Here is an 18,338-nt window from a genome sequence, read left to right as displayed (position 1 = left end):
AATCCACAGGTACTACAAGAGGTTGTGATGGCTGGTGCTTCTACAAGGGGATTAGACCAGTTTATGCGATGATGGCAGCAATACCTTGGTCCCAAACCGAGGCTCTGTACCTACAAGTACTCCGTGTTAACTTCTTGTCTGGATGTGACAATCAGAAAGGGCATATTCTCCATGTTGGAGAAGAGCTCTATTCCATTAGAAAGGAGTGGGAGATCAAGCAGGCATCAATTGTGGGGTGCTTCTGCCAGCAGCTAAAAATGCACCTGCTTATCTGGGCATTTCCTGACCATTAATACCAGCTCCGGTAATAATACAGGACCGGCACTCCGCGCTTTCCACCAGAGCTCTTGTCTCAGGTGCCACAAATGAAGCAGACTCTGGTTCTTTTGTTTGCTTAGCATTATGGTTAACCTTATTTTAAAGGTCTAACAGCCTACCATATATTTCCACCCCTTACTTTGCTGCATATTTTGTGACTTTAAATCTCCCTGTGGTTTTTCTCATCAAAGAGTACTTGCCCACACTTGGATCTTAGCACTTGGATCTTAGGAATTCTCCTTTCTATACCTTTTCCTCCTCATAAGCAAAACAACGAGCATTTGGAATTAACACTTGAAGAGAAAGAAGGCTATCCAGCACTTCCTAGAATGCTTTGGCATTTGCTCTTGTGTTCTCCATTCTGTTTCTTCTGGAGAGTTCCCAAGTGTCCCATTTTCAATGTATAGTGAAAGCTTTCTCAATTAGTGGTGGAAGGTGGGGCACTTGCTAGTTCCCCCATGGCACCCCGGCAGAACACACACTCGCAGTCATTATCTGTTAGAAATTCAAGGCAAAATCATAGAATTGTAGGGTTGGAAGGGACCCCCAAGGGTCATCCAGTCCAACCCCCTCCAATGCCAGAATCACAGCTAAAGAATCTAAGATAGATGGCCATCTGACCACTGCTTAAAAACCTCCAATAAAGAAGAGACCACCAGCTTCCAAGGGAGTCCGTTGCACACTTACCGTCAGAAAGTTCTTTTTAATGTTTAGTCAGAATCTCCTTCCTTGTAATTTGAATCTATTAGTCCTCTTAGTATCCTCTTTTCCAGGATAAACATACCCAGCTCCTTCCACAGTTCCTCATAAGACATGACTTCCAGACACTTGATCATCTTGGTTGCCCTCCTCTGCACATGTTCCAGATTGTCAATATCCTCCTTAAATTGTGGTGTCCAGAATTGAACGCAGTATTCCAGATGTGGTTTGACCAAGGCAGAATAGAGTGGGACTATTACTTCCATTGATCTGGACACTAGACTTCTCTTGATGCAGCCTTGAATAGCCTTAGTTCCCCCCCCCCCCCCCGCTTCATCACACTGTGGACTCATGTCAAGCTTTCTGGTGCCTAGATCCTTTTCACATGTAAGGCTGTCAAGTCACATGGGAAACAATCCACCCTCCTTGCAGCCAAGGGGCTTGGCAGGATACAGACCACATCAGGGTGCATGAGCACATTAGAACAGATGGTGAGATTGTGGAGGAAGGATATTAGGCCTCCAATATTGAAAAGATTGCCTCCTTCCCTCAGACCCTCCCAGGAGTCTCTTGGCAATTCCACCTCCCTCAGAAATTCAAGAGGTGGGGGGATGGCCCATGAGCAACTGAATAGCTCAGTCCCTTAGAGCCTGGTGCTGGTAATGCCACGGTTGCAGTTTGATCCCTGTATAGGACAGCTGCATATTCCTGCATTGCAGTGGGTCCCCTCCAAGTAGGGCTGTGGAATATCCAGTTCTCAACATCATGATACATCACCAGCTAAACATTGCGATATGCCTAAATATCACGATGTCTGAAACATGGAAGTATGTAGGGTGGGCATGAAGATCAGGTGGGTGGGTGGGTGTGAAGGAGCAGCCATGGAGATCCGTGGGGTGTTTGTGTGTGTGTTGAGATTGGGCGTGTGGGCATAGAGCAGTCAGCCTTGGAGATCCGGCGGGTGGGCAATCCCTAGCAGCTAAACATAACAGTTCGTTAAACCACTCTGGGAATTGTAGCTCCGGGAGGGGGATATTTAAGTAGAACTTGACATCGGAGAGGGAGGCCCCATCTGCACGATACATTTAAAGCAGTATCATGCCACTGAAACAGTTGTGGCTTCTCCCAAAGAATCCTGGGAACTGTAGTTTGTTAAAGGTGCTGACTCCCCTATTCCCCTTCCAGAGTTCCCCAGGGAACTCACCTTCACCCAAAAGGAAAGCAGTGCCCAATCTGGCAACAACAGAATAAATGATGCAAGGAGGAGCTGCAGCCCAAAGCAGGAAGAGAGGTGGTCAGAGAACACCTAGCTATTTAAATGAATTTAATCTCCAGGGCCTGATGAGCTGCACCCAAGGGTACTAAAGGAGCAAGCTTGTTTCACCCTACTTCAGAGGGTAGAACTTGAACCAATGGGTTCAAATTACAAGAAAGAAGATTCCGACTAAACATCAGGAAAAACTTTCTGACAATATGAGCTGTTTGGAATGGACTCTCTCAGGAGGTTGTGAACTCTGCTTCCTTGGAGCAAAGCTTGGGTGGCCATCTGTCATGAGATTCCTGCACTGCAGGGGTTGGACTAGAGGACCCTCGGGTTCCCTTCCAACTCTACTCTCCAATTCTATTATTCTATGGTTGTTAATCCACTCTCGGAATTGTAGCTCGGAATTGTAGCTCTCTGCCCCACCAGCAAACTATTTATTGGCGGGGGAGCCAGGCCTGTTTAAAGTGGCATCACAGCGCCTTCAGTGCCTGGTGCGGACGTCGCCTTGGTGGGACCCAATGGAAGAGACCTTGCCTTCTCCAGGAGGCTGCAAAAAGAGGGACAAATCAAGGTGTGCAAAGCAAAGCTTCTCTCCAGGTCCCTTCCCTCGTCGCCTGCAAAGTGCAGCCTGCCCCCCCCCCCGCCCCACAGGGGTCTCCTCCTCGGAGCCCCGCCTCCCCCTGAGCCTGGGAAGCCCTACCTGCTGTCAGGGGTCGCGAGAGGGCCGCCATCTTTGAAGCTGGCACGCCCGGCAGAGCAGCTGTAACGAAGAACCCGCTTCCATGAAGCCAGAGCGAAGGCGACAGAGCGCTGGCAACGGCACCGCCGCAGGCTCAAAAAGGTAAGGGAGGCGGCGCTCGCGAAAAGATGGCGAGGCGGCCTTCGCCGGGGAGAGCCGCAGAAAGGAGCCGTCGCGCGGTCCTAGCGCGACCCTTTTTCTAATGGCTTTCGCCAAATACTCCCGTTTGACTCAAAGGGGAGAGGGGAGACTTCTGGACTAAGAAGCTCTAAAGTCAGAGCTAAATCCAACATCCTTCCCTAGTTTGTGCCCAGCATCTGGTGTGTGTGTGTTTAAAGAGAAGCATAAAGGATCAAACCCAGGGGTGAGCAAACTTTTTCAGCCGGGGGCCGGTCCACTGTCCCTCAGACCTTGTGGGGGGCTGGACTGTATTTTGGGTGGGGAAATGAACGAATTCCTATGCCCCACAAATAATAGAGATGCATTTTAAATAAAAGCACACATTCTACTCATGTAAAAACACGCAGATTCCCGACCATCCGTGGGCCGGATTGAGAAGGCAATTGGGCTGCATCCGGCCCCCGGGCCTTAGGTTGCCTGCCCATGATCAAACCTCCCTACAAGGTAGGCTCTACCTGACTCTGGCATCTGAGGCAGCACCACCAGCACCACTCAGCTGGGCTGGGTATTTTTTATGTGTATTTTATTTATTGTTTATGACTATGTTTGTTATGTTGTAGTTACAAGTGTTTTTCATGTTGTAAGCTGCCTTGAGCATGGGTTGAACTATGGAAGGCAGCTTACAAATAAAACTGTAGAAATCCAGAATGTGGCAGCTAGACTGGTGACTGGGAGCGGCCACCAAGACCACATAACACCGGTCCTGAAAGACCTATGTTGGCTCCCAGGACATTTCCGAGCACAATTCAAAGTGTCGATGCTGAACTTTAAAGTCCTAAACATCCTCAGCCCAGTATACCTGAAAGAGCGTCTCCACCCCCATCGTCCAGCCCGGACATGGAGGTCCAGCGCTGAGGGCCTTCTGGTGGTTCCCTCACTGCAAGAAGCAAAGTTCAGGGAACCAGGCAGAGGACCTTCTTGGTGGTGGCACCCGCCCTGTGGAACGCCCTTCCGTCAGATGTCAAGGAAATAAACAACTATCAGACTTTTATAAAATATTAGAAGGCAGTCCTGTTTAGCCCAGAGTGGCTGGGGAAACTCATCCAGATGGGCGGGGTATAAATAATAAATTATTATTATTATTATTATTTATTAAATATATGTACTTTGGTGCTTTACCAAACAGAGAGTAAGCCTCTATCTGCAGATGCAGTCTACCTCTGAATACCAGATGCTTGGGACTAAAGACCCAGGATCACCTGTGGCCTTAATATTAAGCTGCAGAAGGATAGTCATGTTAGTCTGTTCTCAAACTATTTTCTCTGGGTCACACTTTCAGAATAAAAAATTGCTCATGCCACACTGAGGTTTTTTTAATTGATAAGAAATAAAACAAAGCAAAAAGAAACAACTCCTAGCAGGAGTCATGATAAAGGTAAAGGACCCCTGACAGTTAAGTCCAGTCGTGAACAACTCGGGTTGCAGTGCTCATCTCGCTTTACTGGCTGAGGGAGCCAACCTTTGTCCACAGACAGTTTTTCCGGGTCATGTGGCCAGCATGACTAAGCAGCTTCTGGCGAACCAGAGCAGCACATGGAAACCTTCCCGCTGGAGGTTTGAACCTATTGAACTACTCACATTTTGACGTGCTTTCGAACTGCTAGGTTGGCAGGAGCAGGGACCGAACAACAGGAGCTCACCCCATCACGGCGATTCGAACCACTGACCTTCGGATCAGCAAGCCCAAAGCTCAAGAGGTTTACACCACAGCACCACCCGCGTCCCTGGAGACATGATAGAGTGGCATAAAATGATGCTTGGCCTGCATGCTCTGCATGCAGCAGGAATTTAAAACTAGTCGTCTTCCGGATCCCATTGGATTCTAGCTACCAACAGCCCCAGCCAGCATGTCCAAGGGTCATATTGGAAGATGCAGTCGTCACCATCTGGACGGACCTGTCCCCGCTGCCCACCCCTGTGATGCATTAGCTCAGAATTGTAGAGTTGGGAGGGATCCCAAGGGTCATCTAGTCCAACCCTCTGCAATGCAGGAATCCTGCCCAGAGCCATCCCTGGGGGGCTAGAACCACCAACTGGTAGAATCCTATGCACACTTAACTGGGAGCAAGTCCTGCTTGAAATCAATGGAGCTTACTCCTGAGTAGGCATGCAAAGAGCAGTGTGGCTCATGGGGTTGTTTGTGGGGATGAAGTGGGGGTTATGTACACCACCTTGAGCTCCATGGAGGAAAGGGGTGTGTGTATATCTCTATCTATAGAGAAACAGTTAAGTTTTAATTTTATTTCACAGCATAAAAATACAAAACACAAAAGACAGATAAGAACAAGAAATCAAACCCCCAACTCCCCCTTCCACAAACACATTTAAAAGGACTTAGAGTGCTAAGAGGATTTATGTTGCCATCTGTTTTCCGTCCCTCGCAGATGGCCCCCTGGCACGCAGGATCGCGTGGAGAATCCTGCATTTCTGGGGGCTGGACTATTTGTCCTCTGGGGCCCCTTTCCGCATGCTTTATGCTTCAAATGATTCAGACTTGTCTTCTCTTGTTGTTTTTAAACTGATCATTATATTGTTTTATTCTCTTTTCAAACCGCGTAGCAATCAGGAGGCGCGTGGATTTTATGCGATCCATAGTGTCTCTGCGCGCGTTCCCGGCGGCGCCTCCTCCGCCCCGCGCTCTTGGTCTCTCGCCCCCGAGGAAGGAGGAGCTCAGCCCCGGCGCCGCCTCCTTCTCCTTCCCCGCACGCGGAACCTTCTGCGCTCGACCGAGAGGCGGAACTGTCCTCGGCGGGCCGAGGGACGCGGCCGGGCCGGGCGGCGCAGCGGAGGCGGCGAAGACGACGAGGCCATGGCGGGCGGAAGGCTGGGCGCCTGCTTGGAGAGACTGGGCGCCGCCACGGCCCACCCCGAGCGGTTCCTCAGGTAAAGCGCCCTCCCGCCCTCGCGCGCGCGCGTGCTCACGTTACGGCCATTTTTGAAAAAGAAGCACCCGTGTCTTCAGCACCCCGAAGCACGCGGGCGGGTGATACCCGGCGAGAGTCGGCTCCAGAGTCGGCCCCCCTGAGACCCTTGGAGCTGAGCTAGTTGGTTTCATGGAAACAGAATCGTAGAGTCGGAAGGGACCCCCGAGGGGCATCCAGCCCAACCCCCGCCATGCTGTCCCCGGGTGGGCTCTGGCCCCGGGCGCCGCCGGAAGGCTGCCTCTCGAGGACGGCTGGCGCGGGATATTGCCCCCTCCCTTGGTGTGGGGGGTTACAGGCATTATGTGGGGGTAATTCCAGGCGGGGGGAGCCTGTGGTCGTCCAGGCTGTAGGTCGTTGCTGGGCTACAATTCCCTCCATCCCTGATGGTTGGCACTGCTATCTGGGGCAGGGGAGTCCAGCAACGACTTAAGAGCCACCCACCTCACACCAGGGGCAGACTTGGATAATATGGTGCCCTCAGCGAAGACAAAATTTGGCGCCCTCCCAAAAATATTTCTTATTTTCACAACAGAATCATAATTCATTTTGGTACAGTAGTTTTAAAATGGATCTCAGTAGGTACCCATAAATATGGGTTTTATTATTATTATTATTGTTGTTGTTGTTGTTATTTTGCACCCCCATGGCTTGGAGGGGCCAACCTTTACGTTGGAACCAGTCACATCACCTTAAATCTGGCACTGCACACACACACACACACACACACACACACACACAGTGTTATATGTGTATACAGAGAGAGGAGGAGGAGGAGAGAGAATGTTTTTAAGCATCAAACAGCAGTCCAGGTAACTTTGCTATGGATCTTGGAAGAATACCCTCAGTACTGTAGCCATGGGGGTTTCCACAGGTGGGGTGTCACCACTAGGAAGGCGGACAAGGGACAGTGCCTGTCAGATGGACCATTTAGAAGGGCTTCTTCAGCAGATCTCAAAGCACGGTGTGGTAGATATAGGGAGAAGTTCTCCTTTGAGTTTTGGGGACCCATGTCATTGAAGGCTTTCTGCATTAACCTCAAAACCTTGAGTATTGTTAGTGTATTAGCAAACTGCAGTTTGTTCAGAACTGATGTTGCATGCCAACTTGCGTGCATTCTGTACCAGCAGTAATGGTATATATAAGCATACCTAATTTTATTCCGCAGATATTGCTCCTTATGAGGACATGGGCGCAGCTGCATGCAGTCCAGCCTCCCACTCCCCTGCTGCTGCTCCCCTTCTGGCCACAGGAGTGGAGCTGGCTAGGGCTGGGGCCAGGTTTTCCCCCTCCCACCCCTGCAGCCATGGGGACCTGGCTTAATAGACTACAATATAGTGTAAATTTGTGTGACTTGCTTTATTGAGATATTTGGTTTTCTGTGGTGGTCTGGAACTGAACCTGCAATATCGCTGAGATATGCCTGTATTTTCACATACTTTTCCTGTTTCTGCATCTTGATCTGACAAAGACCTAAACTTTATGACTTTTAAAATGCATGATGTCTTACAATTTGTTTTGACTCCAGCATTCAGGATGGACTTGCAGATGACTTCATCTCTCTAACAAAAACATTATACGATTTCCACAAAATGCTTGGAGCTGATGTTATTTCTGGAAGTCCTTTAAAGGAACTGGTGATAGAGAACTTTGATGAAGAGCAGATTTGGCAACAGCTAGAACTCCAGAATAATGCAGTTCTAGGCTACTTCAAGAGAGCTGTTGCTAGAGATGTGGAGGGAGAGGAGGAACTATGCCTTCTTCCAGCTTCAGACAAGGATGGTTCTGTCTCAGAAGACCATGAGGATCAGGCGGGTAATGAGGACCAGATGGAAGTAGAGGCAGATTTCAGCAATGGTCATCTGGAAGAGGAAAGTGAGCTTGAAGGAAAGAGAAATTGGCTTGGGACCATGGAAGACGATGCATTTAGTGATGATGATTCCAATATGGACTTTGACATTGATAAGTTGGAGCAGCAAACCCAAACATCAAAAAGCACTGTGAAAAAAACAGGAGAAAAGTCCATAGTGGATGACAGATTTTTCAAACTGGCTGAGATGGAGGCTTGTTTGGATGCAGTGGAGAAAAGACAAATCGGAGAGAAGGGTGATGATGATGAAGAAGAAGAAGGAATAAATTACTTTGAGGACATTTTTTCTGAAGATGATGAGAGTGAGGATGAAGAGGAATTTGGAGACTCCAAAACGAAGGTAACTGCATAAAAAGGTGTAAAACATCATATGTTAAAAGCTAAACACTCAGAGGGTTTAGTAATGACTTCATAATGCAACTGTCTTTTTTATTAATAGCATTTTGTGGAAACAAATGCAGTTGAACATTACAAACAAAATCTTAATAACATTACAAACATAATCATAATATTACAAACAAAATCATAATAACAATACAAACAAAATCATAATAAATCAAGACAACATGCTCCATGTGTACAAGTAAGGGGTAAGAGCAGGGAAGTAGTGAGGGAGCTGGTGGGTCAGATCAACCCATTGCTCAAACGTTCAAGTAATAGATCTGTATAAGGAGTCCATATATCAGAGAACTTCCCATCTTGTATTTTTGAAAAGTTACCTTCTCACATGCTGCCTGTAACGGTCGGTAAATAACAGGCTAACTATTTGCAATGTGTTCGTTAATTGGAAAAGGACTCACAATTTGCATTGACTGCCACTAAGAATGGACTAAATGGAGAACAGCAAAATGGCAGCTGAACTTTTCATTGATCTAGCTGGAGCAAAGGTGTATCTGAATCCCTGAGGCATCTGAAAACAGAGTAGGAAGAAAAGCGATGCATGAGAACATGTTGAAGAATATTCTCAAAGTACTTTTTAACTTTAAATCACATGGGTCACTTTGGCCACATCCATGCTTGCAGGTCCTGAAAATAGAATTGATTGTTAATAAAGTATTTTAAGACTTTGGTTCATGCTTCTTCAGGAAAAAACTGTAAGCTATCCAGTTTATTTAATAAGCCTAACTATTTAATATAGCCCCTTTACTCATTTATCTTGTTCAAATGTTACATTGAAACTTCAGGAGCCTCTTTGTAACCTCTTGCTGGTTTCTCTCCTCTTCTTCCCAGCAGATCATCAAAAGTGCTCGTGATCTTAAATATCAGGACTACTTTGATCCTGTGGGTGATTATGAAGACTTCACAAGTGAACACAAGGATAGTGACAGTGACCAGATTGAGGGAAAGGAAGAAGAGGAAGAAGGCGACATAGATGATGAGTATGTGGCTGATATTTTGAGGGCAGTGCTAAGTGGATAATAAAATGAAATGACCAGTGCATGTTTACTCAGATGTTAGTTTCTTTGTACTCAGTGTTGTTTTCTCTCTGGTAAGTGTGCATAGAATTGCATTTTGGGGAGCAGAGGTAATCTTCTGTGAGGAGATAAATATTGTTGTGTTGTCAATACAATAGCATATTTCCTATCTGGAGAGCTATACTGCTTGCAGAGTCATGTATGAATCAACATGGTGTCTGGAGACATACTCATTAAGGCCTTCCCTGGTTCCCACATGGCTCTTCTTTCCTCACTCTGATCCCCAAATTAGGTTTGAAATAAGCCTTCTCTTGTAGCCAGCAGAATAGGCTTCTCTCTCTCTCTCTCTCTCTCTCTCTCTCTCTCTGTGTGTGTGTGTGTGTGTGTAGTGTCCATGACAGGTTTTCCAGTTTGCAGACGTGTCCAGAATGTTTTGTGAATGGATACTTTCCTCAGGGCACTTTTGTGTGGTGTCCCAGCAGGCTCATGTGTTTATGAATGAATCAAAAGCCTAATGAAAGTCCTTTAAAGGTCTCTTTTTCATGTAATGCTGTTTAACTACAGAGCTGAGGAAATGGATGAAATCACACAGAAAGGAGAGAATGAAAAAAGCAAAGAACCTTCTAAAAGAGTGACGTTCAGCTTGCCAAATGACAGCGACATAGAAGAGGAGATAGATATGTTCCAGGCAAAGAGAAGTAGTTCTGCTGAAACAAAGTCGTCCTTTGAGAAAAGGCAGGAAAAGGTAAACTTTCTGTTGCATCCCACCAAACCAACTGCGTTTATCTCATGCCATCTGAAACTAGCATGTTTATAGCAAAAAATAAGAACTTCAAGCATGAAAAAACAGAAAAGAGAATAAGGCAGTGTTTGGGATCCTAAGATAAGTTAACTTAAGGAGATTTACAGAAGGAAAGTTTCGTGTTTCCTCTTGCCTCTGGCAGACCCCATGCACCCTAAAAAGCTTTTTGTAGGATTGGGGCTCCTGAACATTGGGGGATGGGGTGCAGGAGACTGATGGGGAAAGGGGGGTGGCGTCACCCAAAATTGATCTTGGAGCCTAAGATAAGGAAGTTCACAGAATGGAAGTTTCTCTTTTTTTCCTCCTTCCAACAGCAGCCCCCACCCCTCAGTTCGGCATTTTTAGAAGGTTCCCTAGACTCTCTAGAGAGTCGTTTTCAAGTGAGTAGGTGGGGGGAAGGTCACAGGTGGCTGCAGTGGGAGAAGGGGATATCAACTGTCCTTCTGTGAATGTCCTTAAGTAAACATGTAAGATTGAAGCCAAGGGAAATAAAGTGGGTTTGAAGCCATGGGAAACGAAGTGTCTTAAGAACTTTTTTTTTTTTTTTGCAGATGAGCGAAAAAATTAAATCGCTAGAAAAGGAACTGCTGATGGAGAAGCCTTGGCAGCTGAGAGGTGAAGTGACAGGACAAAAGCGGCCTGAGAACAGCCTTCTGGAGGAAATGGTTATTTTTGACCATGCAGTCAAAATGGGTAAACATTGCACTTTATAGCAGCGCTTTCACTTAAATGTTCCTTATAGGGCAGGGCTTGCAGCAGCAGGTGACCCCCTGCATGAAGAGCTGGGAACTATGTTGGGGGTGCTGATGAGCTCTGGGCCAGGAGAAGTCACTGATGTAGAGGCACCGGCACTTCTGTGTGGCAGCTGTGCAATTTCCTTCTGTAGTCATGCAGATTCTGGTAACCTTTTATATAGCTGTAGCACGGGGGCACCCGGTCTTACAAACAGCGCTTCTGCATGAGCAAGAGTAGCGCCAGACCTTTGTCTTTTTCCTCTTCCTGGAATTTTTATAAGCCTCCAGGCTTATGTTTTATGTAGAGATACTGTAATTTTGTACCTTTAATAGCTGCAAATTATGAAATCAACCTTCTAAGGTGGGCAACCTCTTCCCAGACCCTCTGCTTTCCATCCATGGTTCTTAGCATGATGCAGACTTCCTAGAATCGGTCAGGCCATGGCTAAGGGGGACATTAATTGTGTATGTCTCCCAGTCTCAAGCAGAGACTGATCCTAGTCTGTCCCAGGAGCTCCTCTGCATTTGCAGCCAGGATCATCTCTGGTTACACTGCTGCCCTCAAACAGCTGTACCTCTGTGCACCCAGTTCATTATGACCCTTAGGTTGGGTGCTGCTGCTGCTGAATTGAATGGTTACATGTCTTTTCAAGTGGCAGCTGGCAATAGAGAAAGGAGCCTGCTCTTAACCCATAAGGTTATTTACAAATGCATTTCATTAAAAAAAATCCTGAGTTTGCTGCTTTTGTATTCTCAGCTCCTGTGATCACAGAAGAAACAACTCTGGAGCTTGAAGAGATTATCAAGAGAAGGATAAAAGATCAGGTTAATAGATCTGTTTTCATGTCTTCATTGCTATTGGAGGGAGAATGGGAAAGGGAACCCAGCAGATTTTACATTTGCATTGAATACGTACATTGGAAAAGAACAAGAACACAACTAATGTTGCTTAAGCTTTAAACAATGCCCTTTCTGTATCCCCCACTTCTCAAAGGGTCTGATAAATGCTTGGGAGTTCCTTATTGTCTCCCTTACTATTGAATATCTGTATGAAGTCACTGTAGGTGATATCTCCTACAAAGTGAAGAGTCTGCCATCTGCTTATTATATTGTTATCCATTAGATTGAAGAGGCACCTCTTCAGTATATGATGAAAGCTACATAATGAAGGTTTCAGAGTCAGCTCTGTGGGAAGGGAATTCTGCAGTTTAAGAGGTTGCCACAAAAAAATGCCTTCTGTCACATAATGGGGTGCAGAGTCTTCACTACTGTGGCTCCCATTTTATGAAATCTCCTCCCCAGGGAAGCCAGTCATTGCTTCAGGACTGCCATAAAAAACTTAAAACATTTTTCTTTAAAGAGCCATTCATTTGTAAGATTTAGTATTCTGTGATGTGTAGATTTGCAACTGTTGAGTTCTTAAGCAGAATGCAATATCATTGACTACCCTTCTCTAAAACAAAAGACAGAATAGAAATGTTAAGGCAAATGAATGTGAATGGCTAAATTCCTTGTTACCTACAGAAAAGGCTGCTCATGGTTCTGTATTGTTTTTAATATGGCTGTGGTGGTGGTGTTTTTTTTAAAAAAAACTTTGTTTTAGGCTTGGGACGATGTCATTCGTAAAGAAAAACCGAAAGAAGACCCCTATGAATATAAGAAGCGGTTGACTCTGGATCACGAGAAAAGCAAGCTGAGTCTTGCAGAAATTTATGAGCAAGAATATTTGAAACTTAATCAGGTGCCTTTTGAGGGAGGTTGTATTGGTTGTTAAGGGTGCTTGAGGGCCCAACTTTATCTGTGGCAGTGGGCAGATGTTGAAGTAATGAGCTTCCCTTGACATGGTTTGCATTTTGTGGCACTTGAGAGCTTCAGCCTTGTTTTCTCAGACCTGAAAGGAGCAGAAGCTTTTAGGACAGAAATGGGGAACATGATATCCTCCAGGTGTTGTGGGACATCAGTTCCCATCAGTCCCAGCTAGCGTGGCCAGGAGTCAGGGAAGATGAGGAGGAGGAGAGTTGCTCTAGAGTGAATTTGCATGTGGCTTCCTTCTCAACTTCTCAACTCACAACTGCAACTCTACTCTTCCAAGCCTTTCTAAATCAATTGTTTGTTTCTTTTATTTTTTAAAAAATGGGCTTTAGAAATTTTCTGTAATTCGAAACAATACAAATTAAAAGCTTTTGCAGATGACCTGGTTTTGACCTTGCAGGAGCCAGAGTCTAGTACGAAAAGAGTATTACAACTGATTAATGATTTTGGTCGGGTGGCTGGATTTAAATGGAATAAACAGAAAACTAAAGTTTTGGGGAAAAACTTAACAGATACAGAGTCAGAACGGTTTCAGAAAGAGACAGAACTTAATGTGGTTAAAAAAGTAAAATAGAAATTTTCTGTAATTCACATTCCATGGTAATCCCATTGTTGAAGGATCCTGCACCACAGTGCATCATTTAGGCCCTGCACGATGCTGCCAGGGAGCCATTTTGGTCCTGAGAAATAAGCAGAGGGAAGGGAAGTGCAAGTCATTTTGTATTTTCTCCTTCCTCCCCTTCAATGCTGATTCCATTTGAAATAGTCTCTTGTTTCCTTTGCAGCTGAATTATGCAGATGAAACTTGCAATATCTGTTGTTCTGAAATATAAATCAGGACTTGAAAAACTCACCATTTGGCAATTAGGAATGGTTGGGGGGGATTTTTTTTTTTTGACCTTGTGTATTTTGTGAAGAAAGCCCATAGCATCTGGGTTTAGCCAAGGGCGAGTGAGCCTATAAATTGGTAACTCTTAGGGACCCAGAAAAGGGGGTGCATTTAAAAGTAAATAAATAAACTTCCCCTTTCCTGGCCTATAAAAGGCCAAAGGTAGCATTTGCTTTCTTTTGAATGAAAAATCTTGCTTGGAAGTTGCTCTTGTCTAATCCCACATTGCTCTTAATCCAGAAAAAAACGGAAGAGGAAGAAAAACCTGAGCATGCAGAAATACAGAAAATGATGGACTCGCTCTTCCTTAGACTTGATGCCCTTTCTAATTTCCACTTCACACCTAAACCAGTAAGTATGGTAACGCAACTTTGTTTGCAGGATTGTGCATAAGAAACGATCTTTGTAGAAAAGGGTTGAAAGCTGTTTTTCTGTGCTAGCTGGATGGTCCAGATATTTCCCCTTGTTATTAAGTGTACATCCTCTTTCCTGCAAGTATCTCATGTGGCATACATGGTTCACTCTCTCCCTGTTTCGTCCTAATAACATAGTAACAGCAACAGAGAAGCTGTAACAAATAAAAAAAGATATTCCTGGCCATGCCTGTTTGTATTTCTGCTGCACATGTCCCTGTCTTTCTGTCCAGGCTGGAATACAAGTTTGGCTCTTAAACCTCTGTAACAGAATGCTGACTCTGCCATCTTCACATCTAATTTCCATAGGTTATGGGATTACCTATAACTTCTCAAAAGCAAGTTACTGCTTTACATAAACTTGCTAGAAAACTTGCTAGAAAGCTGATTGCAACCCAGTCAATGTCTAAATTGTGGGTAAACCTCTTTGTGTATGAGCAAGTCTTTGATTGGTTAGAAAGTGAACTATTTGGAGTTAATTATTTTGGCTTTGTGTATAGTTACTTTTACAAAATTAAGACTTGGTGTTATGCCCTCTGCCTTCCTGGATGGTCGCTGTAAGACATTACCCAACCTATTAAGCAACATAGGTTAGCCTAAGAGCCAATGGCTGACCCAGTGAATTTCATGGCTGAGTGGTGATTTGAATCCAGTTCCCCAGGCCCTAGTCCAGTCTTCTAACCACTATACCATTAGGAAGTCTAGGGAGCCTTGTCAAATCCATATAGCCCCATTGACCTAAGTGGAACTGAATCACTTCTTAACTCTGGGATATGGAGCCTCTTGCCTTGCAAATGTTTTTTGACTCCCTCATCCTCCAACAACATGGCCAATGCTCAGGGATGTTGGGAATTGTAGTCCACCAACAAAGCCACAACTTCCCCCTCGCTGGATTAATGGAATTCAAGACCAGGCTTTTAGGGTTAGGGTTTGTCTACGCCCAGGTAAGTGTGTGTAAGATTGCAGTAGAAGTCATTTAACGCTGTTATCTAACGTGCATAGCCTTTTCTATTTCCCTTAGCCTGTCCCAGAGGTTAAAATTGTATCCAATCTCCCAGCAATAACCATGGAAGAAGTTGCACCAGTGAGTGTTAGTGATGCTGCCCTCCTTGCACCGGAAGAGATCAAGGTAAGGCACTAATTCATAGCTCCCAGTAGCTTTCCACTTGGCCCATCATTTGCTGGGCAGCAAAGTACACTCCATTCTTGGGAACCCAGTTTCATTCCAGGGTCTCTGAAATTGGAGGAAACAAATGCAGTTTGATTTGGCTTCGTTTATGTAGGTTTTTCTCAAAATCTGGTGCTTTCCCCCTCTCGTGCTCTTTCAACAGAATCTTAATGTTTATTATTAATATTAGACACTTGTGACCTGTTTTTTTCACCTTACCTGAGTGTCCAAAGCAGCGGATAAAAAGCTAACTTACACATTTTTATCAAATGCAATGAACATAATCACAACAGTGGAGCCAGAGCAGGAACATAATAAAAAAATGCACCCACACCTCAAGTCCCTCTGGAAGACAAGGGCAATCTTGTTTTTAAGCATTTTCATGGTAGCTGTAGGCAACAAATTGTGCACAGATGAGAAGGAACTGCTTCTGTTGTCCACCTGCACGAGGCTAGCTGCCTAGTTCCTCCTTTTGTCCCTTTCCTGTAGTGTTGTGCCTGGCTGTGGTGGAGCTGATGCCAACTTGGCTGCTGGTGACTTAACCATTGCCACCCAGGCATTAGTCCCCTGAATAAAGTGAGACTGACTTCTGGGTAATCTGCCTGCAGTTTCATTCTGTCCATCAGCAGGCTAGTAAATGTTGTGGGCTTATTTACAAGGCTGGAGAAAGGGTAAAGAGTTAGGAGGGAGGGGCCAGGGAAGCATACTGGGGACAGAGTACCAAAATTTGACTGCAGTGGTGAAAAAAGCCCTGGTGTGTACTCAGCCGCCTAATATTCATAGGCAGAAAGAGTGAGCTGCTGAAGACCTAAGGCAGGGCTGGGGGGAGTTGCAGGCCAGAGAATTGTGGAGTGGGGTGCCATCTTGGGGAAAGCTGCAGCCAGATAGCTGGTACTTTGATTTTGTATATTTGTGTGAAAGAGAGTTTTCTATGTTGCTTTTGGATCCCACTCTCAGTCTGTTCTTATTTTTAGGAGAAGAACAAAGGTGGGGATGTGAAAACAAATGCTGAAAAAAACCCCACTGACAAAAAACGGGAACGGAGGAAAAAGAAGCTTGTTAAACGCCTGAAGCTGAAGGAGAGGGAGAAGCGGCAAAAACTCCTGGAGAAGAATTTGGTGCCGGGGGCTAGACTGAGCAAAAAGGCTTCGGCTGAGAAACTGAAGAAGCTAACCAAGGAAGGTAGAACCTCCTTGCTCAAGGTAAGGTTACTAAAGAAACAACTAGAGAAATCAATCTATTCTTCTTTCTATAGAAGCAGACTTTAGTCCAAGGCCTTTGTGTGTTCTGCTCCTGAACTTGGTGGGTGTGGGTGTGTTTGCCTAGGATATCCTGGTTCCCTTCAGATGTTTTGGACTTCAGGCATACAAAACATATGCAGGGAACTGGGGTGGGGGAGAAAAGGCTGATGTACTACAACTTGCTTATTAGGCATATTTGGTTTGCAGGATCAAGTTTGTTGTTTGTTTTTGCTAGAAATGCTGAGATCCACCCAACGGAGCCAGGTGTAAAATAGTGCTTGAGGATGGGGTAGGGGTGGAATAGTTAAGAAACAGAGTGCCTCTGGGCACGTGCTTAGCCCAGGTCAGGTATTTGTTTTCAGTACCAAAACTGATCTGACAATCCTGTCACACAAAAATCCACCCTTGATTCTCTACACACACACACACACACACACACACACTCAGCAGCCTTTTTTTTTTAATTAAAAAAATCCTGAAAAGCAGCATCATGGGCAAACTGGAGGTCGGGTAATGAGGCTCTGGGGTGGTGGTGCTGAGGTGATGAAAAGTGGTGGAGCAGGACCCAGGCAGGCAAGCAAGCCGATGCCAGAGAAGGCAGGTCCTTCACTCACCTGGGGGCTGGTGTGTTTCTGTTACAAGCATAATAGTATTCTGAATATGATATCTGAGATGGATTTCTGATAATTCTCTGCACCTTCAGCCCAGTGGAACCGCAAAACAACTTGGGCATTGTTTAAATGAAGTATATTATGGCAAACAAACCTACCTTCTGCTATGCTTTGTTGGTGAAACATAAGACCCTTTTTAAAGGATAGAGTGATTATGGTGGAGTAACTTGAAGGAATAATGTTTAAAATTCCACTGGGGCTCCCATTGCTCTTAGTCCTCGATTATAAAGGGATGCTTTCCTAGTGCTGCATGCTTATCTCTCATTAACATGCATTAAGCATGAGAGTGTAGATAACGCCAAGCCTCCCTTCCGCTTTCTGGATTTATTATGCTGCCAGAAAAAGGGTATTGCATAACATAACAGCTGCTGTTTGCCATTTAGTTATCAATCGGAATACAAATGGGGTCTTTCTCTTATGCATTCTGCTGGAACAATTAATTGGCTGAAACTGTGGGGCATTATTTTATTTTACATGTGCATGTTTCCATTTGTTCTGAAATAAATGTTGCTCTGCTACAGGATGATGGCAAAGACAAGGCTTTGAAGTCCTCCCAAGCCTTCTTTTCTCAGCTGCAAGATCAAGTAAAAATGCAAATTAAGGATGCAAAGAAAATCCAGAAGAAACCTAAGAAACGAGAACTCTCTGCCCAGAAGCTGAAACTGTAATATATTATGCATGTTGTATTTTATATAAATTAAAAACCAGGGTTCTGTTTTTCTATTTTAAGCCTGTTTTTATTCCCTGCTTTGCATAAAGCTGTTTAAAAGGACAAGTTACATTGAAAATAACTCTTCCATTACTCAAAGCAAGCCCACTTAAAAGAGGCCATTGGGCATGGGTTACATAGGCACGCTGGTCATTATCAAACGGCGGGCTCCACTGTCCCACAGGCACTTTCAGGTACAGTCATACCTCATGTTACGTTTGCTTCATGTTACGTTCTTTCAGGTTATGTCCCGCAGCGACCCGGAAGTACCGGAAAGGGTTACTTCCGGGTTTCGCCGCTCGCGCATGCACACAAGCACTAAATCGCACTTCGCGCATGCGCACAAGTGCCAAATTGCACCACACACCTGTGCAGATCCGGTGCTTCAGGTTGCACTCTTTTCATGTTGCGAACGGGCCTCCAGAACGGATCCTGTTCGCAACCAGAGGTACCACTGTAATCATTATTTTTGCTCATGTACACAGAGACGCAT

At 45.3% G+C, this 18,338-nt stretch overlaps 2 protein-coding genes across 3 annotated transcripts in view; one reads left to right on the top strand and one right to left on the bottom strand.

The window, feature by feature from the left end:
* MCEE (methylmalonyl-CoA epimerase) overlaps window positions 1-3,134 on the bottom strand; it is a 5,600-nt gene extending 2,466 nt beyond the window's left edge. The window contains 1 exon segment of the mRNA XM_080980194.1: window positions 2,982-3,134. Within this exon segment, the coding sequence (XP_080836320.1) occupies window positions 2,982-3,012 (31 nt within the window). The 5' untranslated portion in view covers window positions 3,013-3,134.
* A 2,404-nt stretch (window positions 3,135-5,538) lies between these two features.
* Window positions 5,539-17,865, top strand: MPHOSPH10 (M-phase phosphoprotein 10). 2 transcript variants are annotated; one of them, XM_080981472.1, is made up of 11 exons: window positions 5,539-6,083; window positions 7,650-8,331; window positions 9,222-9,370; window positions 9,971-10,151; window positions 10,760-10,901; window positions 11,700-11,767; window positions 12,546-12,683; window positions 13,884-13,994; window positions 15,078-15,185; window positions 16,199-16,426; window positions 17,658-17,865. In XM_080981472.1, exons 1-11 carry the CDS (start codon window positions 5,668-5,670, stop codon window positions 17,802-17,804), a joined length of 2,370 nt encoding a protein of 789 aa, XP_080837598.1. In that variant the 5' UTR covers window positions 5,539-5,667; the 3' UTR covers window positions 17,805-17,865. The 2 variants fall into 2 exon arrangements, with proteins under 2 accessions (XP_080837598.1, XP_080837599.1); XM_080981473.1 differs by having other exon boundaries at window positions 5,542-6,083; window positions 9,225-9,370.
* The last annotated feature ends 473 nt before the right edge of the window (window positions 17,866-18,338 follow it).

The sequence above is a fragment of the Podarcis pityusensis genome (genome assembly GCF_964106645.2).
Source record: "Podarcis pityusensis genome assembly, chromosome: 14".
Lineage (NCBI taxonomy): Eukaryota > Metazoa > Chordata > Lepidosauria > Squamata > Lacertidae > Podarcis > Podarcis pityusensis.
Note: the sequence above shows the minus strand (reverse complement) of the source record. Positions and strands in the feature narration are given on the sequence as shown.

What these genes read in the sequence shown, in the direction of transcription:
- MPHOSPH10 (XM_080981472.1), top strand. Translation starts at nt 5,668, where the DNA reads ATGCTTTATGCTTCAAATGATTCAGACTTGTCTTCTCTTGTTGTTTTT. An exon ending in TTGGAGACTCCAAAACGAAG is followed by an intron (nt 8,332 to 9,221) that starts GTAACTGCATAA and finishes TCTTCTTCCCAG; the next exon opens with CAGATCATCAAAAGTGCTCG. An exon ending in GAAGGCGACATAGATGATGA is followed by an intron (nt 9,371 to 9,970) that starts GTATGTGGCTGA and finishes GTTTAACTACAG; the next exon opens with AGCTGAGGAAATGGATGAAA.